This window comes from Rhamphochromis longiceps, linkage group LG10, assembly GCF_057381845.1.
Source record: "Rhamphochromis longiceps isolate RC_006_pf linkage group LG10, R_longiceps_female_GT1.1, whole genome shotgun sequence".
Taxonomy (NCBI): Eukaryota; Metazoa; Chordata; class Actinopteri; order Cichliformes; family Cichlidae; genus Rhamphochromis; species Rhamphochromis longiceps.
Window position 1 is genome coordinate 1,980,395 of NC_140566.1, and position 26,310 is coordinate 2,006,704.

Consider the following 26,310-nt stretch of genomic DNA (forward strand, 5'->3'; position numbering starts at 1 on the left):
CAGGACTACAAGTGAATGTGTAAAATTTTATGGCTGGTTAATTTAAGCAGGCAGTAATAGATTGTGCACCTTTAACACACAGATTAAGATTTATTAAGCGTCATTATAAGTATAGTAACAGCTGTCTACTGAAAAGACAAAAGATATTTATGTCATTTGCACCCACGGATTTATTTTGAATAAAATGAGAAAGCATTGTAACATTTCTGAGGCCATTTTTCCTGAAAGCAAAGCATTATACAACCATTACCAGTTTTATTCACATTACTGCAATAGGATATATGTTTATTTTTTGTAAATGATTGCTGCGCATGATATAGCAGTTATGTCTGATCAAAGATGCAAATACTTGGCCATAAATAAAAATGTATATACACGGTAACGGTCTTGGGTTTAAACACAAAACCATGTTCTAAATAGTTGTGATTATTCAGCAGTTGTACAACTGTGGTATATTACTCATTGACAGCCAAAAATTGGAGGAAGTTGCAACAGCAAAACATGGTGCATGGGATGGTTTTTGTAGTTTCATTTCCTTTAAATTTACGTTATACCAGTGTTGGCTGCATGTGGTTGATAATTGCCTTTTTCTTATTTTTCATGTTGAGTATTATTCGTATAGTTAAGCAATGAAAACTGCTTCTTCTTGATACTCTCGCTCAGAGCTGGCTTTGCCCATTGCTCCTCTGACTGTCCTCAGCAAGCACTGCTGTGTCAGGGTTTGTGTAAGGCAGGCAGGATACCCTGTTTCCAGCCTTTGTCAGTAAGCAGATCTGCAGAACTTGCTGGTGTTACATGCGGCAAATTGTTTCACACACAGCCTGAGGCTTTATTTTTATGCAGGTTAATTTTTTCACGTGTCCTGTCTCTCTCTTCATGGAACACCTACAAGTAATTGAAGCTAAAGCTAAGGCGTGCTCTAATGTACTTGAGTTTCCCTCAGGGATTCAAATTGGTGTTAATTTAGGTAAAACTTGGACAAAATAAAGCACCAGTGGTTGTCTATATGACGTGACAGAATCCTCTTCATGCACTGATATTGGTATATATTGTGTTGGCAAACCAGCTCCTGTGAAACATAATAATTTCTGAGATGTCAGACTGTGAATAGTTCCTGTTAGTCAGAGTAAAGAGACACTTGAGTGTTATGTAATGATGTTGCAGTTTCCTCTTTGGCCCATACTTTGAGAACTTGGCTGTGCATTAGCTCTCCACCCAGGCCAGGCAATAACTGTTACATCCAGTACAAAACTACATGTGTCCAAAGAACTGCTGCCTAGCTCCAGTATGGCAAACTCATCCGCTCTCTGTGGTAGTGCACAGTAGCTGAGTTTAAAGTCCCAACATTCTTAGTGGACCCTGTTGTTTGGTCAACTCCTGGCATTAATTTGACTATAGATTTGTCAAAGGCTTAGGTTGAAATTGTGACAGGAACAATGTGACGTATTGTTTCCCAAGATGATCTTCATATTTACCTAACGAACCTTTTGCTGCCCAGTTCTGTTCAGGCTCACATGGTTCTGCTTTTTTCCCCTTGTTTCTTTTAGCTCCAAAACTTAGGGATCAATCCGGCCAACATAGGCTTCAGCACCCTAACCATGGAGTCTGATAAGTTCATCTGTGTGCGTGAGAAGGTGGGTGAGCAGACTCAGGTGGTGATCATCGACTTGGCCGACCCCAACACACCTATCCGCAGGCCCATCTCAGCTGACAGCGCCATCATGAATCCAGCCAGCAAGGTCATTGCACTTAAAGGTATGGCAGTCTATTTACATTTCAAAGGCTGCATGTCTCTGAGTGCAGTGCATTACCACAGAGAGAGGGAAATGTGTTAAATCCTGTGTGTTAAATATCAGGGTTTAACACAAACGTTAACTAACCACTTGTAAGGGACTTACAGCATTTCATTAGGACATGTTTTTCTTCTATATAGCAACATGTTATCCATTTAAAATTTTAAGAATATTATGAATTATTTTCACTTATTTATGTCCATACACATCCAGCTACTTTAGTTTTCCATTGTGGATTAGTTTTTAATGGCCAACATGTATGTTTTTGTTTTTTTTCTTCCTCAAAACATTTGTCCTGTAAATACTCAGAATGGGATATTTTTTATTCTTTTTGTCCAGCATCCATGATTGCTTTGACTTTTTTGTTGTTTTTGTTTTTGTCTTCTCTTTTTTTTTTTTTCCTTTACTGCTTTCTTATGTGTTTGCAGACGGTGAGTTGAAATTTAACTACTTCATTGTGGAAGTAAAATCCTGTTTAAAGCAACATTTATAAGCTGAATATCCATTTGAAGCATAGAGACTACTGTAGAGTTTGTTTGCTCTTAGAGCCTCAGCACTAATGGGCTAGGTTTAAGTATTCTTTACACACATGTTTAACCAAGTTTTAGTGCATTCTTGAAATTCCTTTCCACATCTCAGCCAATATTCTGTAAACAGGATTTAGCTTTCACAGTTTTACGGCTTGCTGGCATTTCATCATTTTTGTTTTATGTACAAGTGATTTAGAACCTGTTGCAAGTGTGATAATACTGTGGGTAAAATGATTTCATTTTAATTTGCATTTCTTGGTTTCCGTTTGAAATTCATGTCCTCTTCCATCTGTGTTATGTTGTAATTAACTTTCTTCATTTGTCTCAAAGCTATGCTTAATAATTTTTATTAATTGTTCGCTGTAATAAGAACTAAATATTACAGTTTGTTACAAGACCAGAGAGCACAGGAATTTATCTTGTAATCTGTGCGAGAAGTCTAATGCCACCTGTCATCAGCACTGACTTTACTTCACATGGTCCTAATGGGACATTACTCTGTCACGTGTAGTGCCTGATGAGGATTGAATTGGGTCACAACATAGAATGAAGAGTAATCTGTAAGGCTTGCTTGTCAGGGTGTGGAAATGATAAAATTATACTCATAAGTTTACTGTGGTAGCTTATCCAAGAGCTCAGAAACCTTGAGTATCCTCATGTGTTTAGTCCATGAGCTTACTTATGCACCTTTTTAAAGATTTTGTGAGCAAAGCAATTTTGGTTTTTTTGGGGGGGGCAAAGCTTTGTCCCTGTGTTCTCAGTGATATTATGTCACGACTTGGTCATTTCACACACATGCTGCAGCCCTGGTTTTGTTCAGGTTCATGCCTGATGGAGATGCTTGTAAGAATGTGAGTGTCTCACTCACTAAGCTTGGACAGCTGCCTGCGCCCATATCATGAAACAGGTACTTGTTTGGTGATTGCACAATGAGCATGTGGGTGTTTTGGGTCCTGCCTCTTGCTCACTCAGGTCCAGCCAATAGTCTTGTCTAAATCAAGTGAATTTCCAGTAGGGATAACATGTATGACTCAGATTTTCTCCTGTTGTGTTGCATGTGTGATGGTGCACCTGTGGACAATGTGTCAACATGAGTCCCTCCACATTGCCCACTATTCATGTGTGGGGAAAAAAACACACGGTATCAGTGATTTATTTATTGAGGGAACTGGTGTCCGTTTTTTAAGGCAGTTCATAAAAATGCTTAAAAAAAGCACCTTATCACAGCAAACAGGAGCTATATATGTACAGGAACAGGAAGCACAACAGTATATAGAGCGCAGCAGATGCAAACTGTTGCCTTGTATTTTTGCAGTGTAAGGCCAGTGTAGCTCTTTCTTGTTCAGTCCCATAGTGAAGATGCTTAGTTGACCTCGTCTTGTGACACAGTTTGAGCGTTAACTCCTCCATGTAACCTAAGGTTGACCACAAAACACACACGTACACACACACCGCCAGACGCTAATCATGATTGAATTTCAAATATTGCATGCTCTTTGAAATTTGGCTGCTACTGCTGCAAGTGGTCCATTTACCAATCTGCTTATTGTACTTTGGCTTAGTAATGGCAAAATAATCTTCACGGTTTGGCTGATGCATTGGTCTTCGCTTTTCTGACACAAGGTAAAAAGTGAAGAAGTCACACTGCTTCTTAGTAAAGCTTTAGCTTCTCAAATTAACCCCAACTAATAATACAGAAAATGCAGGTGAGTGAACTTTCTTCTAATTGTTTCAAATATGTTTGAAACATTCCAAATATTTATTATTTTTAGCACACTATTTAATATTCACAACACCATACTCACTAGTCTGTGTCCTCTAATCTAGAATGACTTGTACTAAGAAAGAGGTAGGCATGTATCGAACCATTCGGTGACAGTCGGCACCTCTAATCCTTCATTAATTTTGTCACACGTGGAAAATGACCTTTCTCAATAATTGTATTCATGTTGATAATTCTTCATGCAGTCAGTGGCAGTAAGCAGAAGTGTTTTTATTGGCTTCCTACATTGATGCACCATTTGGTTTAAATTATGAATTTGTATGCACTTAAGTTCACGTCGAGCCTATCGCACCTTTTGTATTCTGGAAATAAATTCACATTAGGGCTGCTCAATTAATCGAATTTTAATCATGATTACGATCTGGGCTTTCAACGATCATTAAAAATGACTGAGCCGATTATTAGCCCCTCCCTCATTTATCCGCGACACCTTAAAGGCCGGTCCGTGAAAATATTGTCGGGCATAAACCGGTCCGTGGTGCAAAAAAGGTTGGAGACCGCTGATTAAGAGGACCCGAGGGAAGCTCGGAAAGCTAAGCAGAAGTTATTTGGAGAGTGACTGCCGTTGGTTGAAAAGAGAGTTTAAAAAAAAAAAACTTCAGTGGTGTTGCACACTATTTTATATTATTTTTTAAAGTCATTGTTAACCCTTTAAAGCCGGTCAGAGCTGCACGCTCCGTTTTGCGTAACTACTGTTAAATCCCTGTAGAACCTGAACCGTGTAAGCTAGCGCAATAATTTGTTTTGCATATGAAACCGGAGGAGTTGTACTTACATCTGATGCCATCAGCTTGTCCTCGGTCACGGTTTCGTTCCACATAAAGCTTTGCAAAAATTGCATAAAAAGCGCTTGCAGGAACAAAAACATAATATTCCAGAAACACGCTTTGCCGTTCCTATCAGCTGTTCGTAACACTTCCCACAGTGAAATGATGCACCTGCTGTTTTCTTTGCAAATTTGCATCATAGGATTGTTTTTTGTTTTTCCTGCAGTATATAAAAATTGCTGTATCTCCAAAATAAAACTATGAAGACACTCAAAATAAGTTTCCTGTTGTTGTAAACTATTTTTTGCAACTTTATTGTATTTAAAGTTTTGAGGGATAAACCTCTTAAATTTCTCCAAGTAGAAATATATGTAAACAAAACAAAAGCGATTTTCAATTTTTTTTGTAGTTTATTGCACTTTTTTGCAATTAATGTAGTTACTATGGACTTAATGCATACATATTATTAAAATATGGGCTATAACAGTTGTATTGATGTATAGCAACTTGAAATGCTCCCACAAATGGCACTACAGCATGTAAAAAAATAATATAAGCTCTGGTGGACTTGGTTCTATAGTAGGTCTTAAAGGGTTAAATAAATATCGTCAAATAATCGTGATCTCAATTTCAGTGAAAATAATCGTGATTATCATTTTTGCCATAATCGAGCAGCCCTAATTCACATTCTCCTTTTTTTTTTTTTTCTCTCACTACACTTCATATGACAAAAATTGCAAAATGCAGCTTGTTCGATGTTTTTCATCTTATCAGTTGTGGCATTGTTGCTTGATGACCTCTGTGCCATCAAAACAACATTTCAAATTTCTTGTCTCTTTAAAAAAGAAATGGTGTGCTTCTTTTCCTATGGGAGGTTTTTGTGTGCGTCTCTCTGTGTGCACGGACTCGCTCTTATCGTGAGCTATAACATTCTCCTGTGGCCTGGTTCCTGCCCTGTTTCTCCCCCTTGTAGCTGCCAAAACTCTTCAGATCTTTAACATTGAGATGAAGAGCAAGATGAAGGCGCACACCATGACCGACGATGTTACCTTTTGGAAGTGGATCTCTCTTAACACAGTTGCACTTGTGACTGACAATGCCGTCTACCATTGGAGCATGGAGGGTGACTCACAGCCCGTGAAAGTCTTTGACCGGCACTCTAGCCTGGCAGGCTGCCAGATCATCAACTACCGCACTGATGCCAAGCAGAAGTGGCTCCTGCTCATCGGCATCTCAGCTCAGGTAGTTTGTTCTGCATGTGTTCTGGTTTAACAAAAAACAAAGCCAAGGTTCGTAATCTATGGTCGAAGCATGTCAGTCACAAGGAATATGCGGTCATAATTACCTTATGCATGTTTATATCTTTCATTCTGGGGGGGTTTGTTTTTTCTTTCAGCAAAATCGAGTGGTGGGAGCCATGCAGCTGTACTCTGTTGAGAGAAAAGTTTCTCAGCCCATTGAAGGCCATGCTGCCAGCTTCGCCCAGTTTAAGATAGAAGGGAATGCAGAAGAGTCAACTCTGTTCTGCTTTGCTGTCAGAGGCCAGGCTGGAGGGAAGGTGACTGGTTTTTACAAACATAATTGTGAAAAGTGATTTCTCTCGTATGGTTTTGTTACAAATGTTTTGTCCTCATCATAGTTGCACATCATTGAAGTGGGAACCCCACCAACTGGTAACCAGCCATTTCCTAAGAAAGCAGTGGATGTCTTCTTCCCTCCAGAAGCCCAGAATGACTTCCCTGTAGCCATGCAGGTATGTTTGTGTGACATCAGTAGCATGAAAGGTAGTACTAGGTTGGCAAAACTGCAGTTTATCAGTGTTTTAAAAGACCAGTTTGGCTGATGTGTGGTGATGTTTTTGTTTTTTAATTGTTCATAATTTCTTTTACTGACAAGGAAATCTCTGTTAGAATAACTTTATAGAGCGCCAAATCACAATAACAGTTGTCTCCAGGTGCTTAACCACCAGACCACTTGTCCACCAAATAGTGATGTACAACAAACATCAGCCACTATGGTTGCTAAATGTCATCTTATTTGCTGGTAGGCCCATATTTTTCATCATGGCTGGTCATCCGTGTATCTTACACACATGAAACCCATACTTTCAAAAGCAAGTCTCTGATTTCTGTAGACGTCCCTGACCTCTCACTGAACTCAGAAATACACTTTGAGTAGGTACTGTTTTGGTGATGTTTCAGATAGCAATGCACAGCTTTATGTAACATCACTAAATTGGTTTTTGACAGATAAGCTCAAAGCACAATGTGGTTTTCCTGATTACCAAATATGGCTACATCCATCTCTATGACTTGGAGACTGGCACCTGCATCTACATGAACCGCATCAGTGGAGAGACCATCTTTGTCACCGCTCCACATGAGGCCACCTCAGGCATCATTGGGGTCAACAGGAAGGGGCAGGTAAGAATGTCACGATGTGCTAATTCTAACTGCTCATGGAAATTAAAGTGATGCCTGGAGTTGCTGTCTTGTTCATGTCGAAACGGAACGTGCAACCGTATATTTTCCACTCAGTTTCCTAAGAATCTGTATATAATATATCATAACATCTTAATTTATAGTTCAATTTTACTATTTAAATCTTGTTTCATCTCTAGTCCTAGTAATATCCAGCAAATATGACGCTGGGCAACAACAAACATCAGCTGACAGCAGCATCTCTTTGTTTGTCTGTTGTCATCAGGCAGGTTCACTTTGCCAGGAGTCATTATAAATAATCCAAGGTGTAGTGTTTCACAAACAGAAAGCAGCGACTGTTGCGCCTTACTGCTTTTCTGAAGCAGAACCAGAGAAGAGAACTGGATACAGCTAGCTGATGAATAATGATCCAGCCAGGCCACACACCACATGAATAATTGAGCGCAGAGAGGAAAGCTGATCTCAGACTGTGACAGATCTCACAGTCTGCCAGAGCAGTGTGTGTGTGTGTGTGCGCGTGTGTGTGTGTGTGTCACAAGCACACAGAGACAGTGATCTGAGAGAGAATAGGCCGCTGTCTGCGCCACTTACTGATTCTGGTTAACTGGGTTGGTTACCAGCAAAATTAGTAATTGGATACTGAGTAATAAATTACTCCAGTGCTATATACTTCCATCAAGTAGCCAGGTGAAAGGAAAATTGGTCTCAACTAGACTAGCAGCATAATGTTCACCGGGGGCGGTTAAATCAACATAACCATATTTTTATGGAAATGTCGGGGAGTAGAAAAACATCATTATTACCTCGTAAACATTTCAGGTGGGAAAACATTACATTATCATACAGTGCTAAGATATTGAGCTCATGAATGTAAAATCAGTGAGTGCATGAGGAGAGTATCCTGGCCTGTCAGTGACATGCATTGATTATAGGTGTAGCACTGAACTGCTGCACAGAAACCCGACAGGGGTGGAGGAGGTAACATGGAGAATTTAAATGACAGAGTACGGGTGGAAAAAGGCCCATGTCCCATCAGCGTGTGATGCAGAGTGGGAAGCACATCCTGGTGCTCTCTGTCAGTGTAGATCCTCTCGGTAGTGTCTGCCTGAAATGAGCTTTGCTATTTGTTCTTGGTGGATCTGTCTCAACTAGGTTTATCACTTGATACTTGATATTTTTTTCCTAGCATTTAGGAACAAAATGTTAGGCCACCCTGGGCTTAGTGTGCAGGCTGGTCTCCCTCATGATAGTAATTATCGGACTTTAATATCAGCCTCTACAAGCGTACTCTCCTCTGGACACATGTAGTGCGCACTGAGCAGAACACAGGATGAACACTAGGAAACCTTTTGTTAAACTCCTTTTCCTTCTTTTTTGTTTATTTTCATGTATTTACATTTCCACATTACTTCCATTTAGTCCAGTAACATTATAGTAAGTGATCCTGCTTGAGTAGTTGCCAGACTTCACACACAAGCCCTGTGTTACACTGAGCCACTAAAATAACATTTGCATTCAGCACCCATATCCCAGTGCTAGACGGAGTTTAATTTCATTGCACATACTTAAATTTAACATCTTGACTACTGATTTATTTATTTATTTTTGGTTACCTGACAAAAGTGTATTGAATCATGCCTCTGTGGTCATAATGTATCTAAGATGAGTTAAAGTACAAAAGACTGTTTTTCCAATCAACGTTTCATTGTGTATTTGACCAAATCTGTGAATCTGTTCCACATGCCTGACATAAACTTCACAGATTGACTTTGACTTTAAAAATGTCTTTTCCTGTGGCACAGGTTCTGTCTGTCTGTGTGGAAGAGGAAAACATCATTCCCTACATCACCAACGTGCTGCAGAATCCAGATCTGGCTCTCCGCTTAGCTGTCCGCAACAACCTCACGGGAGCCGAAGAGCTGTTTGCACGCAAGTTCAACAACCTGTTTGCTGCTGGCAACTACTCCGAGGCCGCCAAGGTTGCTGCTAATGCACCAAAGGTACATTAGTGACTTCCATGGTCTTTTACTGCCCGTTTTGTCTTTTATCATTGCTTTATGGCTTTTCTCATATTCTGCTGACATTTCTTCACTCAGGGCATCCTGCGCACTCCAGATACCATCCGTCGTTTCCAGAGTGTTCCCACTCAGCCTGGCCAAACCTCCCCCTTGCTGCAGTACTTTGGTATCCTGTTAGACCAGGGTCAGCTCAATAAGTTTGAGTCCCTGGAGCTTTGCAGGCCTGTCCTCCAGCAGGGGCGAAAGCAGCTTTTGGAAAAGTGGTTGAAGGAAGACAAGGTACTGTACATCCATCTAAGCGCCAGCTCGCAGGAAGTCGCTCTTCCTGAGCTGCCTGTTATGTTTACACAACTTGCCTGTTATCTTGGATCAAGCAGGATCACGTGATATGCAAGGAATTTAGGAAGTCCCCTTCAGAAACTTTGAATCTACAAATTCTCCATGGTTAAGAAAAAAGTGAATTATGCATTTGAGTTGATTTTCATTCACTTAATATTTGCTATATTTTCTATATCAGTGGAGAACCAATCCCAACAGTCTTAGAGAAGTCCATCAAAGTGTTAATACTATAATCTAGATCAGATCTCTAATCCCTAAACCTAACCAAGGAAGGTAAAAAGAAACTAAAATCCGGCAGAACAGCTTGTGATAAAAGACCGAAACAGCCCGTGAAGGCACACAACAATGTGTCCCGCTGGTAAAGTTTCTGCCTTTCCTCAGCCATCCCTCAAGACTTTATTTGAAGCAGTGCATTGTCAGGGATTGTAACATCTAGTCCTTTTACTGAAACAGTGTTAAGATTTTTTTATTGTCATACATTTATTATTTGCATTTAAACAATGTTTTTTTTTGCTTGTTGTTGTTTTTCATAATTGTCTCTCTTAAACGTCTGATGCTTCTTGTGTATTCCAGTTGGAGTGTTCTGAAGAACTGGGTGACTTGGTGAAGGCGGTGGATCCTACCTTGGCTCTCAGTGTGTACCTGAGGGCCAACGTTCCCAACAAGGTCATTCAGTGCTTTGCAGAGACTGGTCAGTTTCCTAAGATTGTCCTGTACGCCAAAAAGGTATGTCTAAGATTGCATTTGGCCATTACTTTTAATTATCTGTACTCTGGATTTTATTTATTTTTTAATCTAGTTTAATGAAATTGGTTCTGACCATTAAGTGGAGTGGAGAGAGCTTGTTGGTTATTGTAGCATTTTCTTTCTTTGTTCCAGGTCGGCTACACACCAGACTGGATCTTTCTGCTCAGGAATGTGATGCGGATCAATCCAGAACAGGGCCTGCAGTTCGCACAGATGCTAGTCCAAGATGAAGAGCCACTGGCTGACATTACACAGGTAGGATATGAAGGATATGTAGTGATGCAGTATGTTTTTATTTTTGATACAGTAGTCCAACAGTTATTTTATTTTGAAATTGTGTTATGTGACCTTGAGGTCACTTAATTATCACTTTCTCTGTGATTAACAAGTCAGCCTGAAATTGTCCCAGAATGTAAACAAATAGAATTTTTAAGTGCAGAATGAGTTTACAGCTACAATGCAGACTTTATTTGCAGTAGGCATGGCTGCAAACCGTATATGTGTGAAGTTAGAGAAGCATGTGCTTTCTTAAGTGAGTGAATGAATAAAACACGCTTAATGTTGTTTTCATGTTTATTTGTCAAGTACTTGGTAACAAATAAACAACTGACCAATACAAAGGACAATAGTCGTTGTTGTGCTCTGGAGCCTCCGTGATCTCAGTGTTAGGGGCACATTAAGCGGTTCTCTGGCTGCCGCAGGTTCTGGTCAGTGTTTCTCTAGCTAGCCTCAGAGCAACAAGGACTGCTGTCACCAGCTGCAGTTCAAGAAGGTGGAGTTAGCTGTATTTGGCCACAGAACCAGAGCCTCTCTGGGATGGCCTGAGAAAGACATTGAGGACCACTACAACAACAACCCGGCCACACAGCAAGGAGTGCAGGACAAGAAGGGTAGCTGGGTAGCATTAGCTGAACTTTCAAAATAAAGGCACGGGTGTTTCAGTAGTAAATTGAAAAGGATGTCATCATTCTGTTAGGCAGAAATGACAACTTAAAAAAAAAAAAAATACTATTTGGTGTTTATTATTGTGTCATATACTTATGCCTGCCTACTTCAGTGTGGAAAACACTGAATAAGTTTATTGAGCATAAGTATTAGAGATGGCACGACACCACTTTTTTATGTCCAATACCGATATCATAAATTTGGATATCTGCCGATACCGATATGACTCTGATATATTGTATTTTTTAATCAATAAAACTGTTGTTTGTTTTTTTTTAAATATTTTGTTCATACTCAAGTTTAAAAAAACCCACTAAAGCTATTCTGTTATACCTGTATGCAAAAAATACACTGCACCCAAAATATTTCATAGTTCAGCAATAATGAGCAAATAAACTTAAACCTGCTCCATCCTCCCTATTCTGGTATTTTAAAGAGTATTTAGCAGAAATATTAAGCAACCAAACTAATAGGGTTGCAAACTCCCAGCAAAAATAATAGGAAACCACCCCCCACCTCGTGATACTTAATCGACGTAATCAACCATAATTTAATGCACGTGTTTAAAAATAAAAAGCACAGAAATAAATTATTTTTCTACAATAATTAAATAGATTCAACATCTTTCTTCTACAGAGCTGCAGACTGCACAGATGGTTCCCAAAGGACAAAGTACTATAGCTTACTAGGGTATATTAGACTTAACAGTTACTATATACAGTAATGGACTTCTATACATTTTACACCAGATTAAAACTTTGGGTGTAAGATTCAGATAATTATTTATTAAAAGCTCGACATTTTAAATGAGAATAAGAAAGAAAAGTATGTCTTTGTGCCCCCTTTTCCCTGTTCATGCCCTGCTGGCCCCCCTGGCTAAACTTTGCTAGATCCGCCCCTGCACAGTTAGGTCAGCTGTAGAAAAAGATCCTGGTGTAGAAAGTAATATTAAATACAGTCTAACAACAGCTTATCAAGCTTCAATGTGCTGCTGCTGTTTATCTGCTGGTTTCCTCTTTCTGGTGCAAAGTGGACCAAAAACAAACGAGAGACGGCCTCGCGACAGAAAAGCCGATCAGCTGATCATTGATCAGTTTCATGATTGAAGGAGAGGGAGAGAGAGGCAGTCGCTCCATATATCGGGAATGCTTTACAAACATTCAGAGATGAACTTACACACTTGCTTTCTTCTCTCTGGGATACCTTCCTCAGAGATGAAATGCTGGTTTGGTAGCGAGGCTCTAAATGCTCAACTAGAGCTGGGCGATATATCGAGTTTTTAAAAAATATCGATATATTTTTATACGAGATATAAGATCTGACAATATCCTTTATATCGATATAGTCTATGTTACGTTATAATTATACTTGTGGAGCCGCAAATTTGCCTCTCTTTCGTCCACTTTTGTCTTTACGCAACTTTACTCGGCCTCGCCCCTCCTTCACTGAACACAACTCCCCCTCCTCCCCCATCGCTTCACCTGCAGGAAGTGACAAGATGGACACGGCCAATCTCCGTTAACTAGTTACTGCACATCGCCCCGTGCGTGGGGCTGGACGCCGTCAACGTGTTAGCTAGCTAACCACGCTAACGAGCTAACCACGCTAACGCCATGCAGCCCAGAGGCGCTGCGCGGCCTAAAATCCTTGCATTTTCTCAAAAATTGACAGCGCGCCTTATGTATGAATTCTGGTTGTGTTTGATGGCCGCGAACCGATTTTATGTGGAACACGGCGCTCAGCAATCTGTCAAAAATGTTTGAGTACGACTTTGGTAAGCTACGGAGCTGCACCGCTTGATGGATTGTCAGAGCATTACAGCTACCGAGGAGCCTTCGCGGAGTGATACGTACTGTGCTTCAACATAATATTACCCTACTGTGTATAAGGACCATAAATGGCACCTGTTCAGAGACGTGGTTACGAAGAGGATTTCAAACTCAATGCTGTCAGTCACAGAGTAGAAGTTGGGAACAGAGCAGCTGTGAAATCTGTCTTTGTTACTATGCTCAGCGTCTTTTAGTTTACATTTTGACTGCACAATTGTGAGCTTTTTGTTATGCACAAAAACAACATTGTTTTCTTTTATTTATGGAGCATGATTATTTAATAAATGCTCATAATTTATTTTTGAGTAAATTTTATGTACATCTGCTCTATGTTAATAAAAGTGCCTGTGTGACATCTGGGACACAGCTTTGACTAAGAACTCTCATTTTGTTCTTACTTTATGGCTTTAAAAAAAAATCGAGATATATATCTTATATCGCCGTCCAGGTAAAAAATATCGAGATATGAATTTTGGGTCATATCGCCCAGCCCTATGCTCAACCAGACCGCCGACAGGTCTCGCACGCCACAGCCGCTCTATCACATGACGTGTACTGGTCCGACGTGCTACGGTTATGAGCTGAGTTACGCCGTGTCGCAAGTTTTGTGAGGTGCTTTTTTGATATTTAATGGATCGGGCTACATTTTTTTTATTTCTCTCCGATATCCGATCCAGTAAATTAGGTCAGTATCGGAGCGATACGTAATATCGATCGGTCCATCCCTAATAAGTATATAATATACTAGTTTATAATGGTGGAAAACACTGAACAAGTTTGAGCACACGTTTATGTTTCTAAATCTTGCCTTTCACATGGTATAAAGGAAATTCACCTCTTCCTTTACTTCCTGCCTGTGCATAACCTCCGTGCTGCAAATGTCAACCGCTGACACAGCTCGTGTTCCTAAAGTGCAACAGAGCAGCTGATAGGAACACAAATCATTGCATCACAGGCAGGCTTTTTTTTTTTTTTTTTAAACAGTTACTGTATTCAGACAACTTTCACTTGTCATTGCAACTTGTCTAAAAGCTTTAGAGAACTGTGTGGGCTGCATTCCTCACATTTAATCCTTTAAGTGGTGCCGAACATTAGACTGCTGACAAGAATGTTGGGTTTATATCAAAGGTGAAAGCTGCAGTAAATAAGTGCTACCATATTTGATACAAACAGGCCTTTTTTGTTGTTTTTTTAATACTTCTCAGCTGTACAAGTGTAGTCTAATTTTTGGTTTATTTCTTACCTGTGGTTCTGTTTTTGTCCAGATTGTGGATGTGTTTATGGAGTACAACCTGATTCAGCAGTGCACATCATTCCTTCTGGATGCCCTGAAAAACAACAGACCCTCAGAAGGACCTCTCCAGACTCGCCTGCTGGAGATGAACCTCATGCATGCACCACAGGTAGACCAATATGCACACACTTGAAAGAATGAAATGAATCCATTTGTTAAGCATGAATCCCTGTTTTCTAATGATTCGTCTCATGGTGTAGGTTGCTGATGCAATCCTGGGCAACCAGATGTTCACCAACTATGATCGTGCCCACATTGCCCAGCTGTGTGAGAAAGCTGGACTCCTGCAAAGAGCACTCGAGCACTACACTGACCTGTATGACATCAAGCGTGCTGTGGTGCACACACACCTGCTCAACCCAGAGGTAGGCTTCATTTACCTACACAGTCAAAGTGTTTTCCCATCTGGCAAATGTGTCATTGCTTGCTGTAGATTGTACAGCCTCTGAATTAACTTTTCCCCCCCCCCACACAACCTCCAGTGGTTGGTGAACTACTTTGGCTCATTGTCAGTGGAAGATTCTCTGGAGTGCCTCAGGGCCATGCTCTCAGCTAACATCCGCCAGAACCTGCAGATCTGCGTCCAGGTGGCGTCCAAGTACCATGAACAGCTCACCACACAGGCTCTCACTGAACTCTTTGAGTCCTTCAAGAGCTTTGAAGGTGAGACATAAAAATTCATTCTTAACATTCTTTATTATATCAGTAATCCATAATCCAGCCAATACAAATAGCTCACTTGTACCTACTGCTCAACATGGTTTTTAGGGTTTTCCATTAGATGGTAGTACCTGCTACCAGGTACTTCTTTAATACCTACTTGACCGGGGTTCCAAGCAATCTGAATGTGTGACGTCAGCAGACTACATGCCACTGCTTGGCTAGTCAGTGGCATTACACAATGAGTCATGAAAGCATCTCCTTCACCAACATCAAAATTGCCCTTTTTGAAACCCAGTAATAAGGGACAAGCATTTTAGATGGTACTCGATTATCAGGGAAAACGAGACGATCTGAGTAGGTACTAATAGGTAAACTAATTGGGGAAGAACAATATTTTAATGTCAGCAATGTCCCTATCCACATGGATCCCATTTGAAGCTTAATTTTAACTGTGTGTTCCCCTCAGGTTTGTTCTATTTCCTGGGCTCTATTGTAAACTTCAGTCAGGATCCTGAAGTTCACTTCAAATACATCCAAGCTGCCTGCAAGACGGGCCAGATCAAAGAGGTGGAAAGGATCTGCAGAGAGAGCAACTGCTACGATCCTGAGCGTGTCAAGAACTTCCTCAAGGTAGTGACAGGGATGACTGGAGCGATCAAACACTGACACAAGCAGCTTTTATGACTTTGACTCTTTTAATTTTTGTTATTCTTTTACCCTCGCCTGTTATTTTTCAGTTGGTTCCTACTGGTGCTTGTTTGTAACCTGTAACGCTGTCAGAACTTTATCAGTAGTTTTATGAATTTAATGTTGGGTTGATCAAAAGTTTAAACTCTCCTGAAATCTCTATTTTATAATCAGACGTTGCTTACAGTGCATAGTCTGTCTTTATATTTTATAGAAAAGCCAAGCTGCACACATTGACAGTTTACCTGTATTTGTTGCAAATTGTTCAACCAGCAGTCCTGATGGCAGTCAATTATCTTTTGTCCTTTTCCTCTTTTGTCTTTGGAATGGCAGGACATGTATCAGGTAAATCTATTCCTCCCCACAGTGCAGGATTCATTCCCTGCTTTTCTTTCACCCCTTTCCCATTATTTTCAGACACATGATTGAAACTGGGATTTGTATGGAGGCGTATATGTTTATACACCACAGTCCATACACCTGCTGGGGTGTATCTATGTGTAGCCACTGATCTATTAACTTTACGTAGTCGTAGTCATTCATTGGCTCTTGCGTGTGCAGGTAACGGTGACCGTGTTAGGCTCCTTTACTTCACATTTAAACACAGAAAGTGTCGGTTTGTGTTGTGTGTAATCTTGTAAGGAGCTTTTTTTCTAGTGCAGCATGTTGTTGGATAGTCGTGTCAAGATGCACAATCCCAGTTTTGTTTTTTAAATCCTGTGGATGGCAGCAGTGTTTCAGTACTGCTTAGTGAGAACTGGCATCTCTGCTTATTAGTATGAAGGAAGTTTATTGTTCTTTAGTGCGAAACACACACGTTGTTTTCAATAGTTTGACCATCCCTTTAGCCTCCCTAGCTAACAAAGCCAAGACGCTTGATTTTGTTTCTATGTGGTTTTTTTAACTGATTAAGTCCTGATACTTTTAAATAACAGACATTTTTTGGTGATTATAATTATAGAGGGCAGAAACCAAACCAATCTAAACATTCGACTGTGTACAGATTCACTGACTACACTCTCTTCCCCATTACTCTGTGATGCACAGGAAGCCAAACTAACTGACCAGCTCCCACTCATCATCGTCTGTGACCGTTTCGACTTTGTCCACGACCTGGTCCTCTACCTGTACCGCAACAACCTGCAGAAATACATTGAGATCTATGTTCAGAAGGTAAGAGTCAACACAGAGACATTTAGTTTTCAGAGCACGGTTCATTCACAGATCAAGGAGAGATTTATTGTGAAATCTTTGCTTAGGTAAATCCGAGCCGTCTGCCTGTGGTGGTTGGTGGCCTCTTAGATGTGGACTGCTCTGAGGATGTCATCAAGAGTCTGATCCTGGTTGTCAGAGGACAGTTTTCCACGGATGAACTGGTCGCTGAGGTGGAAAAGAGGAACAGGTGCTGCACACATTCAACTTATGTTATTTTCTAAAACATAATTAATTTTTACCTGACACTTATTCTTCAGTGTAATTCAGGGAGCTGTATGGACGTTAATGAGTGAATATCAGGAGGGAAACTGTGATGCAGATGTTTACGGCTTCTTTTGGAGCTGGCTTTTGTCAAATAACTTTTTTTAATCATTTGAAATAAAAATTTATATATACATATATATGATTTATATTTGTATAATTGTATTACTCATCGTTTACAGCTTACTGAAACTAGATTTGACCCAAGCGTCAAAGCTGTATACGTAGCCAGGGATAGTTCTGACGTCCGCTGTCCTTGCAGGCTGAAGCTGCTCCTGCCCTGGCTCGAGTCTCGTATCCATGAAGGCTGTGAAGAGCCAGCAACCCACAATGCTCTGGCCAAGATCTACATTGACAGCAACAACAACCCTGAACGCTTCCTGAGGGAAAACCCTTACTATGACAGCCGTGTGGTGGGAAAGTACTGTGAGAAGAGAGACCCCCATTTGGCATGTGTAGCTTATGAGAGAGGACAGTGTGACCAGGAGCTGATCAATGTGAGCAAGATGATTTGATGCCACCAGTCCAAGTTTCAGCCAATCCAGTTCTGTTGTTGTGAACTTAACTGTAGCACAAAGCACTGTAATTCTTTCTTTCTTCCATCAGGTCTGCAATGAGAACTCCCTCTTCAAAAGCTTGTCTCGCTACCTTGTACGACGCAGAGACCCTGACCTGTGGGCCAGCGTACTGCTGGAGACCAATCCCTACAGGCGACCACTTATTGATCAGGTACGCACACAAGTTCTGTGGGTTTTTAATCTCCCTGCCCGCCAGCACTGCTTCTCTAAACTTACTTACTTTGTGCTGTCAGGTGGTGCAGACAGCACTGTCAGAAACCCAGGACCCAGAGGAGGTTTCGGTCACAGTCAAGGCTTTCATGACTGCTGACTTGCCCAACGAGCTCATTGAGCTGCTGGAGAAGATTGTGTTGGATAACTCAGTCTTCAGTGAACACAGGTGCTGTAGTGCTGTACTGTTCATCCCGATTATTTTAAAACTGCACAGAAATCCTGATCTTTTTCTTTCTCCCACAGAAATCTGCAGAACCTGTTGATCTTGACGGCCATCAAGGCTGACCGTACTCGAGTGATGGAATATATCAGCAGGCTAGATAACTATGATGCCCCTGACATCGCAAACATTGCCATCAGTAATGAGCTCTTTGAGGAGGCCTTTGCCATCTTTAAAAAGTTTGATGTCAACACCTCTGCTGTGCAGGTCTCTTCTTATTTTCTCGACACTTGGACAAATAATCGTATTACCTGAAGAAGGTTTGATAATACTTCCTGTCTGCCTCCTGCCCCACAGGTGCTGATCGAGCATATTGGCAACTTGGACCGAGCCTATGAGTTTGCAGAGCGCTGCAATGAGCCCGCTGTGTGGAGCCAGCTGGCCAAGGCTCAGCTGCAGAAGGGCCTTGTTAAGGAAGCCATTGATTCCTACATCAAGGCTGACGACCCCTCTGCATACATGGAGGTGGTACAGGCTGCTGATACGAGTGGTACGCAGAATGGTCTCACTAAATTAGAGCAGGTTTTAGTGAAGGCTGTTAGTTGTGTGCTCGTGCCACTTTAATTGAAAGCAATTAATCAATCAATCAATCAATTACATCGACTGTGTTATCGGGTCTTAGATGGCAGCCTGTGCAGTAGCTTTGCTTGTGCAGCAGATATGAAAGGATTACTGTGAAAACAGAGCAACAGCCTCATTAATGTAAATATGTTGCAGGTAACTGGGAGGACTTGGTCAAATTCCTGCAGATGGCTCGTAAGAAGGCCCGCGAATCCTACGTAGAGACCGAGCTGATCTTTGCTTTGGCCAAAACCAACCGCCTTGCTGAACTTGAGGAGTTCATCAATGGGCCCAATAATGCTCACATCCAACAGGTTGAGCTCACTCTCACGCAGAGTCACTCACGCTCTGACGAGCCGACGGGTCATCGATGAAATAATGTTTATTGTACTTTTTATTTGCTTTAGGTTGGTGACCGCTGCTATGATGAGAAAATGTATGAGGCCGCTAAACTGTTGTACAACAACGTTTCCAACTTTGGTCGTCTGGCTTCAACCCTGGTGCACCTCGGAGAGTACCAGGCTGCTGTGGACGGCGCCCGTAAGGCCAACAGCACCCGCACCTGGAAAGAGGTGTGCTTCGCCTGTGTGGATGGACAGGAGTTCAGACTGGCGCAGATGTGTGGTCTCCATATCGTAGTGCACGCCGATGAGCTGGAGGAGCTGATTAACTACTACCAAGTAAGAGATCGATGAGAAGCATTATTGTCCTTAAAATAAATTCAGAAGTTTGAAATCTGGCATAATGATTTTGAGGTGTGCAGCTCTCGTAGCTTAGCCCAAAAATGAGCAAACATTTGACGACCTCCCATCGCTGTTGTTCTCTCTCAGGACCGTGGTTACTTTGAGGAGTTGATTACCATGCTGGAGGCCGCCCTGGGCCTGGAGCGTGCTCACATGGGGATGTTCACAGAGCTGGCCATTCTCTATTCCAAGTTCAAGCCCCAGAAGATGAGGGAGCATCTGGAGCTCTTCTGGTCAAGAGTTAACATCCCAAAGGTCCTGAGAGCAGCAGAGCAGGCTCACCTGTGGGCCGAACTTGTCTTCCTGTATGACAAATACGAGGAGTACGACAACGCCATCATCACCATGATGAACCACCCGACAGATGCCTGGAAGGAGGGCCAGTTCAAAGACATCATCACCAAGGTACAGTTTAATTGGATATCACAATCACGACTTGTTTTTTTTCTTCCCAACAAGGATGCACAACGTTGACCGTTTGTGTCACATTAATGTAGCAGTAAAATCTTGGCTGGTCTGGTACGAGTCAAGCTAATTACAATTTTCCAGCAGTCTGCAAAAAACAGAAGCCAATACATTTATCTCCTAATGCAGTGTTTTGCTTTTATTAAACAGATTTGTTTAGAAGCATGAAATCATTTCTTTGCTTCTGTGTGTGCTGTAGGTGGCCAACGTGGAGCTGTATTACAAAGCCATCCAGTTCTATCTGGAGTTCAAACCATTGTTACTGAACGATTTGCTTATAGTGCTTTCCCCCAGACTGGACCACTCACGCGCCGTCAACTTCTTCACCAAGGTACATGTTGTTCCATGTCATAATGATTCAGATGCATCAGGCTGGTTTCCTCTGTGGTTCAAACTGGGCTGAGCACTGAGCGCACTTGTGTGTTAACAGGTGAAACAGCTGCCTCTGGTCAAACCGTACCTACGGTCAGTACAGAACCACAACAACAAATCGGTCAACGAAGCACTTAACAACCTCTTCATCACAGAGGAGGACTATCAGGTGAGTAACTGTGGATTTAGTTCAATCTTCTGTTATTTCAAAAATACCCACCTCACGCTTTCATTTTCTGCGTACTCCTGCTAGGCACTGAGAACATCAATAGATGCCTACGATAACTTTGACAACATCTCACTGGCCCAGCGCTTGGAGAAGCACGAGCTGATTGAGTTCAGGAGAATCGCTGCCTACCTGTTTAAGGGCAACAACCGCTGGAAACAGAGCGTAGAGCTCTGCAAGAAGGACAAGCTTTATAAGGTGCCCCTTCCGTTTGAGTGCTCAGGTTAAGGTAAGCAGGTGTGTTGCACTCTTCCTGACCCTGTGTGTGCTGCCTCTCGCTCTGCAGGATGCCATGCAGTATGCTTCAGAATCCAAAGACACAGAGCTGGCAGAGGAGCTGCTGTCCTGGTTCCTGCAGGAGAACAAGAAGGAGTGTTTTGCCGCCTGCCTGTTCACTTGCTACGATCTGCTACGACCTGATGTGGTGCTGGAGACCTCCTGGAGGCACAACATCATGGACTTTTCTATGCCGTACTTCATTCAGGTCATGAGGGAGTACCTCAGCAAGGTGAGTCGGCTCTTCTCGGGTTTCCTGTTAGATGGTCACTCAAAAGATCTGAGGACACGTTGGCACACGAGGAATCCTCAGTGAAATAAAACTTGCACAATTTTGTCTGATTACTTTGCATCTCCAGCCGCCTCTGCCAGTTTGTTTTTTTTAAATGTTCATCTTCTGTGCTGCTCCTCTTCTCTTTCAGGTTGATGCAGTTAAGGAACAGGTGACAGTTTAAAGCTCTGTGTTTGATCAGCATTCAGTTTAGGAGATTGCAGCCTGGAGTGTGCATGGTTTTAGCTCTAATGCTCTTTGCGCACTCAAAAACTGATCAGTCGGTCAAACTGGTTTTGTAATTGTTGGGCAACTATCCATATAGGCTGTAATACAAAACTTGGTATAGCCGTAGCATGTAAGTAAGTCTTATTATTCAGTATGTTGTTCAGTGGCGTCGACGCAGTGATTTGAAGCATTCCTGTGAAGTTGGGCGCGTCAACAATTATAAAAAATGATATACCGCATATCTAAAGTGCATTTACCTCCAGCTGTGTAACACTGTTGGGTTTTTGTGTTGCATTCTGATGCTTGGGACTTGATGCATGTGTGTTAACCAAATAAAAGTCTTGCTCATACAAACCTGCAGGCTGTTGGTTTGCCCAGCTTCATGCACAAGGCTTTGAACGATAGGAAGCACCTGAAGTAACCTGGCTCCGCCTCTAAATAAGCTGAGTCTTACTGCTGCAGCAGTGTGACACATACAGCATGAGACACTCAGCAGCTTTGTCTCACTGCTTTTAATTAAAGGGCTGCTGTTTGTTACACTGCATGGACAAACTGAATGTGCACACGGGGTGTGGAAGTAAACTGCTGAGGAAGCCTTTATTGCTGTGTTTTAGAAACAACATGCATCCAGCTGCTGCTGCTTTCCCCTTTGGACCGTAGAAGTCCATTCTGCATATTGCTGCTAGCAGTTATCTGACTCACTGCTCAGAAAGGTTCCTCCTGCTCTCACTTGTATTCATGTATATTGCTGGTTGACAGGAACTGACTTATTTCCTGCCTCTGTGAGGCAGAAGCAGGGAAACACTGGACCATCATAGCAACCCCAGTCTCAGCATTTATGCCCAAAAAAGATGTTAAAACAACGACTGCTGTTTTCGACTGCAGAAGCCGTTACTGATATTCACGTTTCATTAGTTGACTATTAAGAAATAAAGGGCAACTGCTTTTGCTACTAAACGTAACTGAGGATGTCATAAATGGTTGTATTTTTAAAATCATGCAAAATATGGCACTTTATTAACGTTTTTATTGCAGTTGGAAGTTCTCAGTTGCCTCTGTGGGTTCATGTGATCCCACATTGACACGTATCGTTGAGCTCGGGGCTCTGAGGGCTCGCACCATCTGCTGCAAGAGTCCATTATTGTTAAGAGATCGTGTGTTGACCCCTACTTTTTTTTTCCTGACCTTGAACCGTGTAAGTTTCATTTTTAAGGGTTTCAGCGTTTTGCTAAATGTATTCATGTATTCTGTTTGCAGGTAGATAAACTTGAAACCTCAGAGTCTGTAAGGAAAGAGGAGGAGCAGGCAACAGAGACGCAACCCATCGTCTACGGTAACCTCAACATCCACTTATCGTGATCAGTATCCAGGAGAACGCTTTGCTTTCTCGTCTTTCACTTTGTGGTTCCAGGGTCTTCTGTAGTCACTCGGTTTAATCACTGTGAATTCTTTAAGTCATGAAAGGTCCTGAAAACCTGGCTTTAACTTGTTGTTATACTTCTGATGACATAAAAATAAAACCAGCTTCCAGTCTAAGCTTTTAAATCTGAACGAGGAAACAAAAACAAATGTGCATGTGTGACATGTTTCCTCTGTGTGTCGGCTCGCAGGAACACCCCAGCTGATGCTGACAGCAGGCCCAAGCGTCCCTGTGGCCCCTCAGCAAGCGTATGGCTACGGCTACCAGGCGCCCGCAGGATACGGTCAACCAGCAGCTCAGCCAGGCTTCGGCTATGGCATGTAAAGACCCCAGCTCCTTATCTCCACTTACAGGGTGGAGCTTCCATCCATCCATCCCCCACAGTCCTTCACCACACCATTACCCTCTCGCTCTGCCTTCAACAGGGAGAGGAGAACAGCAACAAACTCGTCTTCATCTTTCTTTTGTTTTTAAACCTTTCTTTACCCCCCTTAAACTGCCATGAAGGACTCAGTTTTTGTTCTGTTGTCAAACGAAAGGTTTGAATCACAGATTTAATTTCCTCACATTCCGTATTGACTACATTAATTTTTCTTATGTTTATTTTATTTGAATGGGAAATGGTTTATGTACAATGGGAGGGTTGGTTTGTGGGAAGAGCTGGTCTTCTCCAAAACAAGAAAAAAAAAACCACACAAACACACAAAGGTCTGTTGTGAAGCATCTGGTTTGCACTCTGTAGTGAGAAGAAATAATGTAGAGCCTCTTCCTTTTGATGTGCGTGAGCAGCTTCTTCTTTCAGACTGTAAAATGCATTTAATTATTGTATATTCAGACACATGGCCGCTGCTTCCGTCCCCACAATCCTGAAACACTACGCTGTCCCATTAATGCCCCAAACTCAAACTTCAGGGCTGGTTTGATGAAGAAAATCCCAGAAGAGTATTTTACGTACAATTTACAGGAAAGTTTGGTTCTTTCCAGCAAAGCCTATGCAGAAAAACATTTACTTCCAGATGACATGTCTATGTGCTTTACACACGGCTTTAATGTGGGACGATTCCACCTTAGGAGGGGCTGCAGACCTGTTTGTGCTCGACTAACAACCCCCCCCCCCCCCTCCCCCCTATGCTGTGGTTTGTTTCTGCAGGAGACATTTTTCAAACTTTGTTCTCCTGTTTGATTAGATTGAATGTTAAGTTGAACTCCTCTAAATCAGAAACAATATCACAACACTTGTGGGATTGTGAAGGTTTTTTTTCTTAAGGCTTGTGTGTGTGTATACAGGAAATCAATCATTAACTCTTTGAACTTATATTCTTATCTCAATTACCTTAGATTTAAATTGTGCACTTAAGATACTTGATTGTGCATAATCAGGATCATAATGAATGAAACAGCGGTTTTGTTTTCCACTTAAAAAATAAAATAAAGGCTTCTTGTTTGTCAAGAAAAGTGTGACCGTGTCTTGCATGTGCTGTAACAAACTCTCACAGTTCTGATGGGGGTGATAACAGAGTGACATATATTTTTGTCTCTACTACAACAGTAACGATCAGTGATTGCTAAATCTGAAGTCCCAAACGTGATGCAGGTGCAGTACGAAACCTTTGTTGAAGAGAGGAAATGTGTAGGAACACGTTGCGCACGTTACTGGACGACCCTGAATGTTCTTCTGTTTGTTTTGAGACATTTCGTTTTCTGTGGCTGGCTAAGTGCTCGGTTTGTACTGCTATAAATGTTCAATATGCCACCCAGCTGCGAATATATTGTCATGTTTTGCCTCTAGGGGGTGCTATAGTAAAATAAAGCTCTATGCAAGTCATTTCAGCTATTATACACTAAAACCGGCACTGCTTAAAAAATACTAAGGGACCACTTAAATTACAAATCCGCTCCCGATTAATAACATTCAATTTGAAATTCTATGCTGTCATCAGATGCACAAATAGCCGATGTTCCATAGGTTTTAATTGGATTCATGTCAGAGGAATGCGCTGGCCGCGAGGCCGAGCTTTGTCCATACCAGCAGGATCCCACTGCACCATCTAAAGGTCTGGCAGGCAGTCTCAGAGGTACATGCCTGTAGCTAACAGCAGTCAGGGTACCGCTGGCCAGCAAGTCTGGTCTGTTTGGCCATCCAAGGATAAACCTCTCCAGACCATCAATGACCTTCTGCCAAATGGTCATGTTGGATATTATTGCTGCTGGCGTAACCGTTCACCATGAGATCTCCTTTGTTACAGGTGCTCAGTGTGAACCTGCAGTCATCTGTAAAGTGGAGGACCTGTTATCAGGTGAACGCCAGATGCACCGGGCTGTGAGGTCATCCCACGCTATGTCGGGATGTCACGCAATGAGTGTGTGTCCAGCAGTTCAGTCAGAAACATGCACAAGTAGGCTGCTGAAGGGGATTTTGTGGAGCTCTGCATTTACAGTGGGGCAAAAAAGTATTTAGTCAGCCACCGATTGTGCAAGTTCCCCCACTTAAAATGATGACAGAGGTCAGTAATTTGCACCAGAGGTACACTTCAACTGTGAGAGACAGAATGTGAAAAAAAAATCCATGAATCCACATGGTAGGATTTGTAAAGAATTTATTGGTAAATCAGGGTGGAAAATAAGTATTTGGTCACCTCAAACAAGGAAAATCTCTGGCTCTCACAGACCTGTAACGTCTTCTGTAAGAAGCTTTTCTGCCCCCCACTCGTTACCTGTATGAATGGCACCTGTTTGAACTCATCTGTATAAAAGACACCTGTCCACAGCCTCAAACAGTCAGACTCCAAACTCCGCCATGGCCAAGACCAAAGAGCTTTCGAAGGACACCAGGAAAAGTATTGTAGACCTATTGTAACATCATGCTATGGGGCTGTTTTTCTGCCAAGGGGACAGGACGACTGATCCGTGTTAAGGACAGAATGAATGGGGCCATGTATCGTGAGATTTTGAGCCAAAACCTCCTTCCATCAGTGAGAACTTTGAAGATGAAACGAGGCTGGGTCTTCCAACATGACAATGATCCAAAACACACCGCCCGGGCAACAAAGGAGTGGCTCCGTAAGAAGCATTTGAAAGTCCTGGAGTGGCCTAGCCAGTCTCCAGACCTCAACCCCATAGAAAATCTGTGGCGGGAGTTGAAAGTCCGTGTTGCTCGGCGACAGCCCCAAAACATCACTGCTCTCGAGAAGATCTGCATGGAGGAATGGGCCAAAATACCAGCTACTGTGTGTGCAAACCTGGTAAAGACCTATAGTAAACGTTTGACCTCTGTTATTGCCAACAAAGGTTATGTTACAAAGTATTGAGTTGTATTTTTGTTATTGACCAAATACTTATTTTCCACCCTGATTTACCAATAAATTCTTTACAAATCCTACCATGTGGATTCATGGATTTTTTTTTCACATTCTGTCTCTCACAGT

The 26,310-nt window shown here is 41.9% G+C and overlaps 1 protein-coding gene across 1 annotated transcript in view; it reads left to right on the top strand.

The window, feature by feature from the left end:
- Window positions 1-23,465, top strand: part of cltca (clathrin, heavy chain a (Hc)) — a 34,226-nt gene extending 10,761 nt beyond the window's left edge. Inside the window, exons 2-30 of the mRNA XM_085419835.1 lie at window positions 1,548-1,755; window positions 5,847-6,115; window positions 6,270-6,431; window positions 6,513-6,626; window positions 7,123-7,296; window positions 9,117-9,314; window positions 9,411-9,611; window positions 10,245-10,397; window positions 10,551-10,673; window positions 14,458-14,595; window positions 14,687-14,851; window positions 14,969-15,149; window positions 15,616-15,779; window positions 16,884-17,009; window positions 17,096-17,238; window positions 17,575-17,809; window positions 17,919-18,041; window positions 18,124-18,269; window positions 18,347-18,530; window positions 18,621-18,813; window positions 19,041-19,198; window positions 19,292-19,564; window positions 19,715-20,032; window positions 20,292-20,423; window positions 20,523-20,633; window positions 20,718-20,888; window positions 20,977-21,198; window positions 22,723-22,798; window positions 23,076-23,465. Of these exons, the coding sequence (XP_085275961.1) occupies window positions 1,548-1,755; window positions 5,847-6,115; window positions 6,270-6,431; window positions 6,513-6,626; window positions 7,123-7,296; window positions 9,117-9,314; window positions 9,411-9,611; window positions 10,245-10,397; window positions 10,551-10,673; window positions 14,458-14,595; window positions 14,687-14,851; window positions 14,969-15,149; window positions 15,616-15,779; window positions 16,884-17,009; window positions 17,096-17,238; window positions 17,575-17,809; window positions 17,919-18,041; window positions 18,124-18,269; window positions 18,347-18,530; window positions 18,621-18,813; window positions 19,041-19,198; window positions 19,292-19,564; window positions 19,715-20,032; window positions 20,292-20,423; window positions 20,523-20,633; window positions 20,718-20,888; window positions 20,977-21,198; window positions 22,723-22,798; window positions 23,076-23,209 (4,995 nt within the window). The 3' untranslated portion in view covers window positions 23,210-23,465. The remainder of the gene's footprint in view (window positions 1-1,547; window positions 1,756-5,846; window positions 6,116-6,269; window positions 6,432-6,512; window positions 6,627-7,122; window positions 7,297-9,116; window positions 9,315-9,410; window positions 9,612-10,244; window positions 10,398-10,550; window positions 10,674-14,457; window positions 14,596-14,686; window positions 14,852-14,968; window positions 15,150-15,615; window positions 15,780-16,883; window positions 17,010-17,095; window positions 17,239-17,574; window positions 17,810-17,918; window positions 18,042-18,123; window positions 18,270-18,346; window positions 18,531-18,620; window positions 18,814-19,040; window positions 19,199-19,291; window positions 19,565-19,714; window positions 20,033-20,291; window positions 20,424-20,522; window positions 20,634-20,717; window positions 20,889-20,976; window positions 21,199-22,722; window positions 22,799-23,075) is intronic.
- Window positions 23,466-26,310: the final 2,845 nt, after the last annotated feature.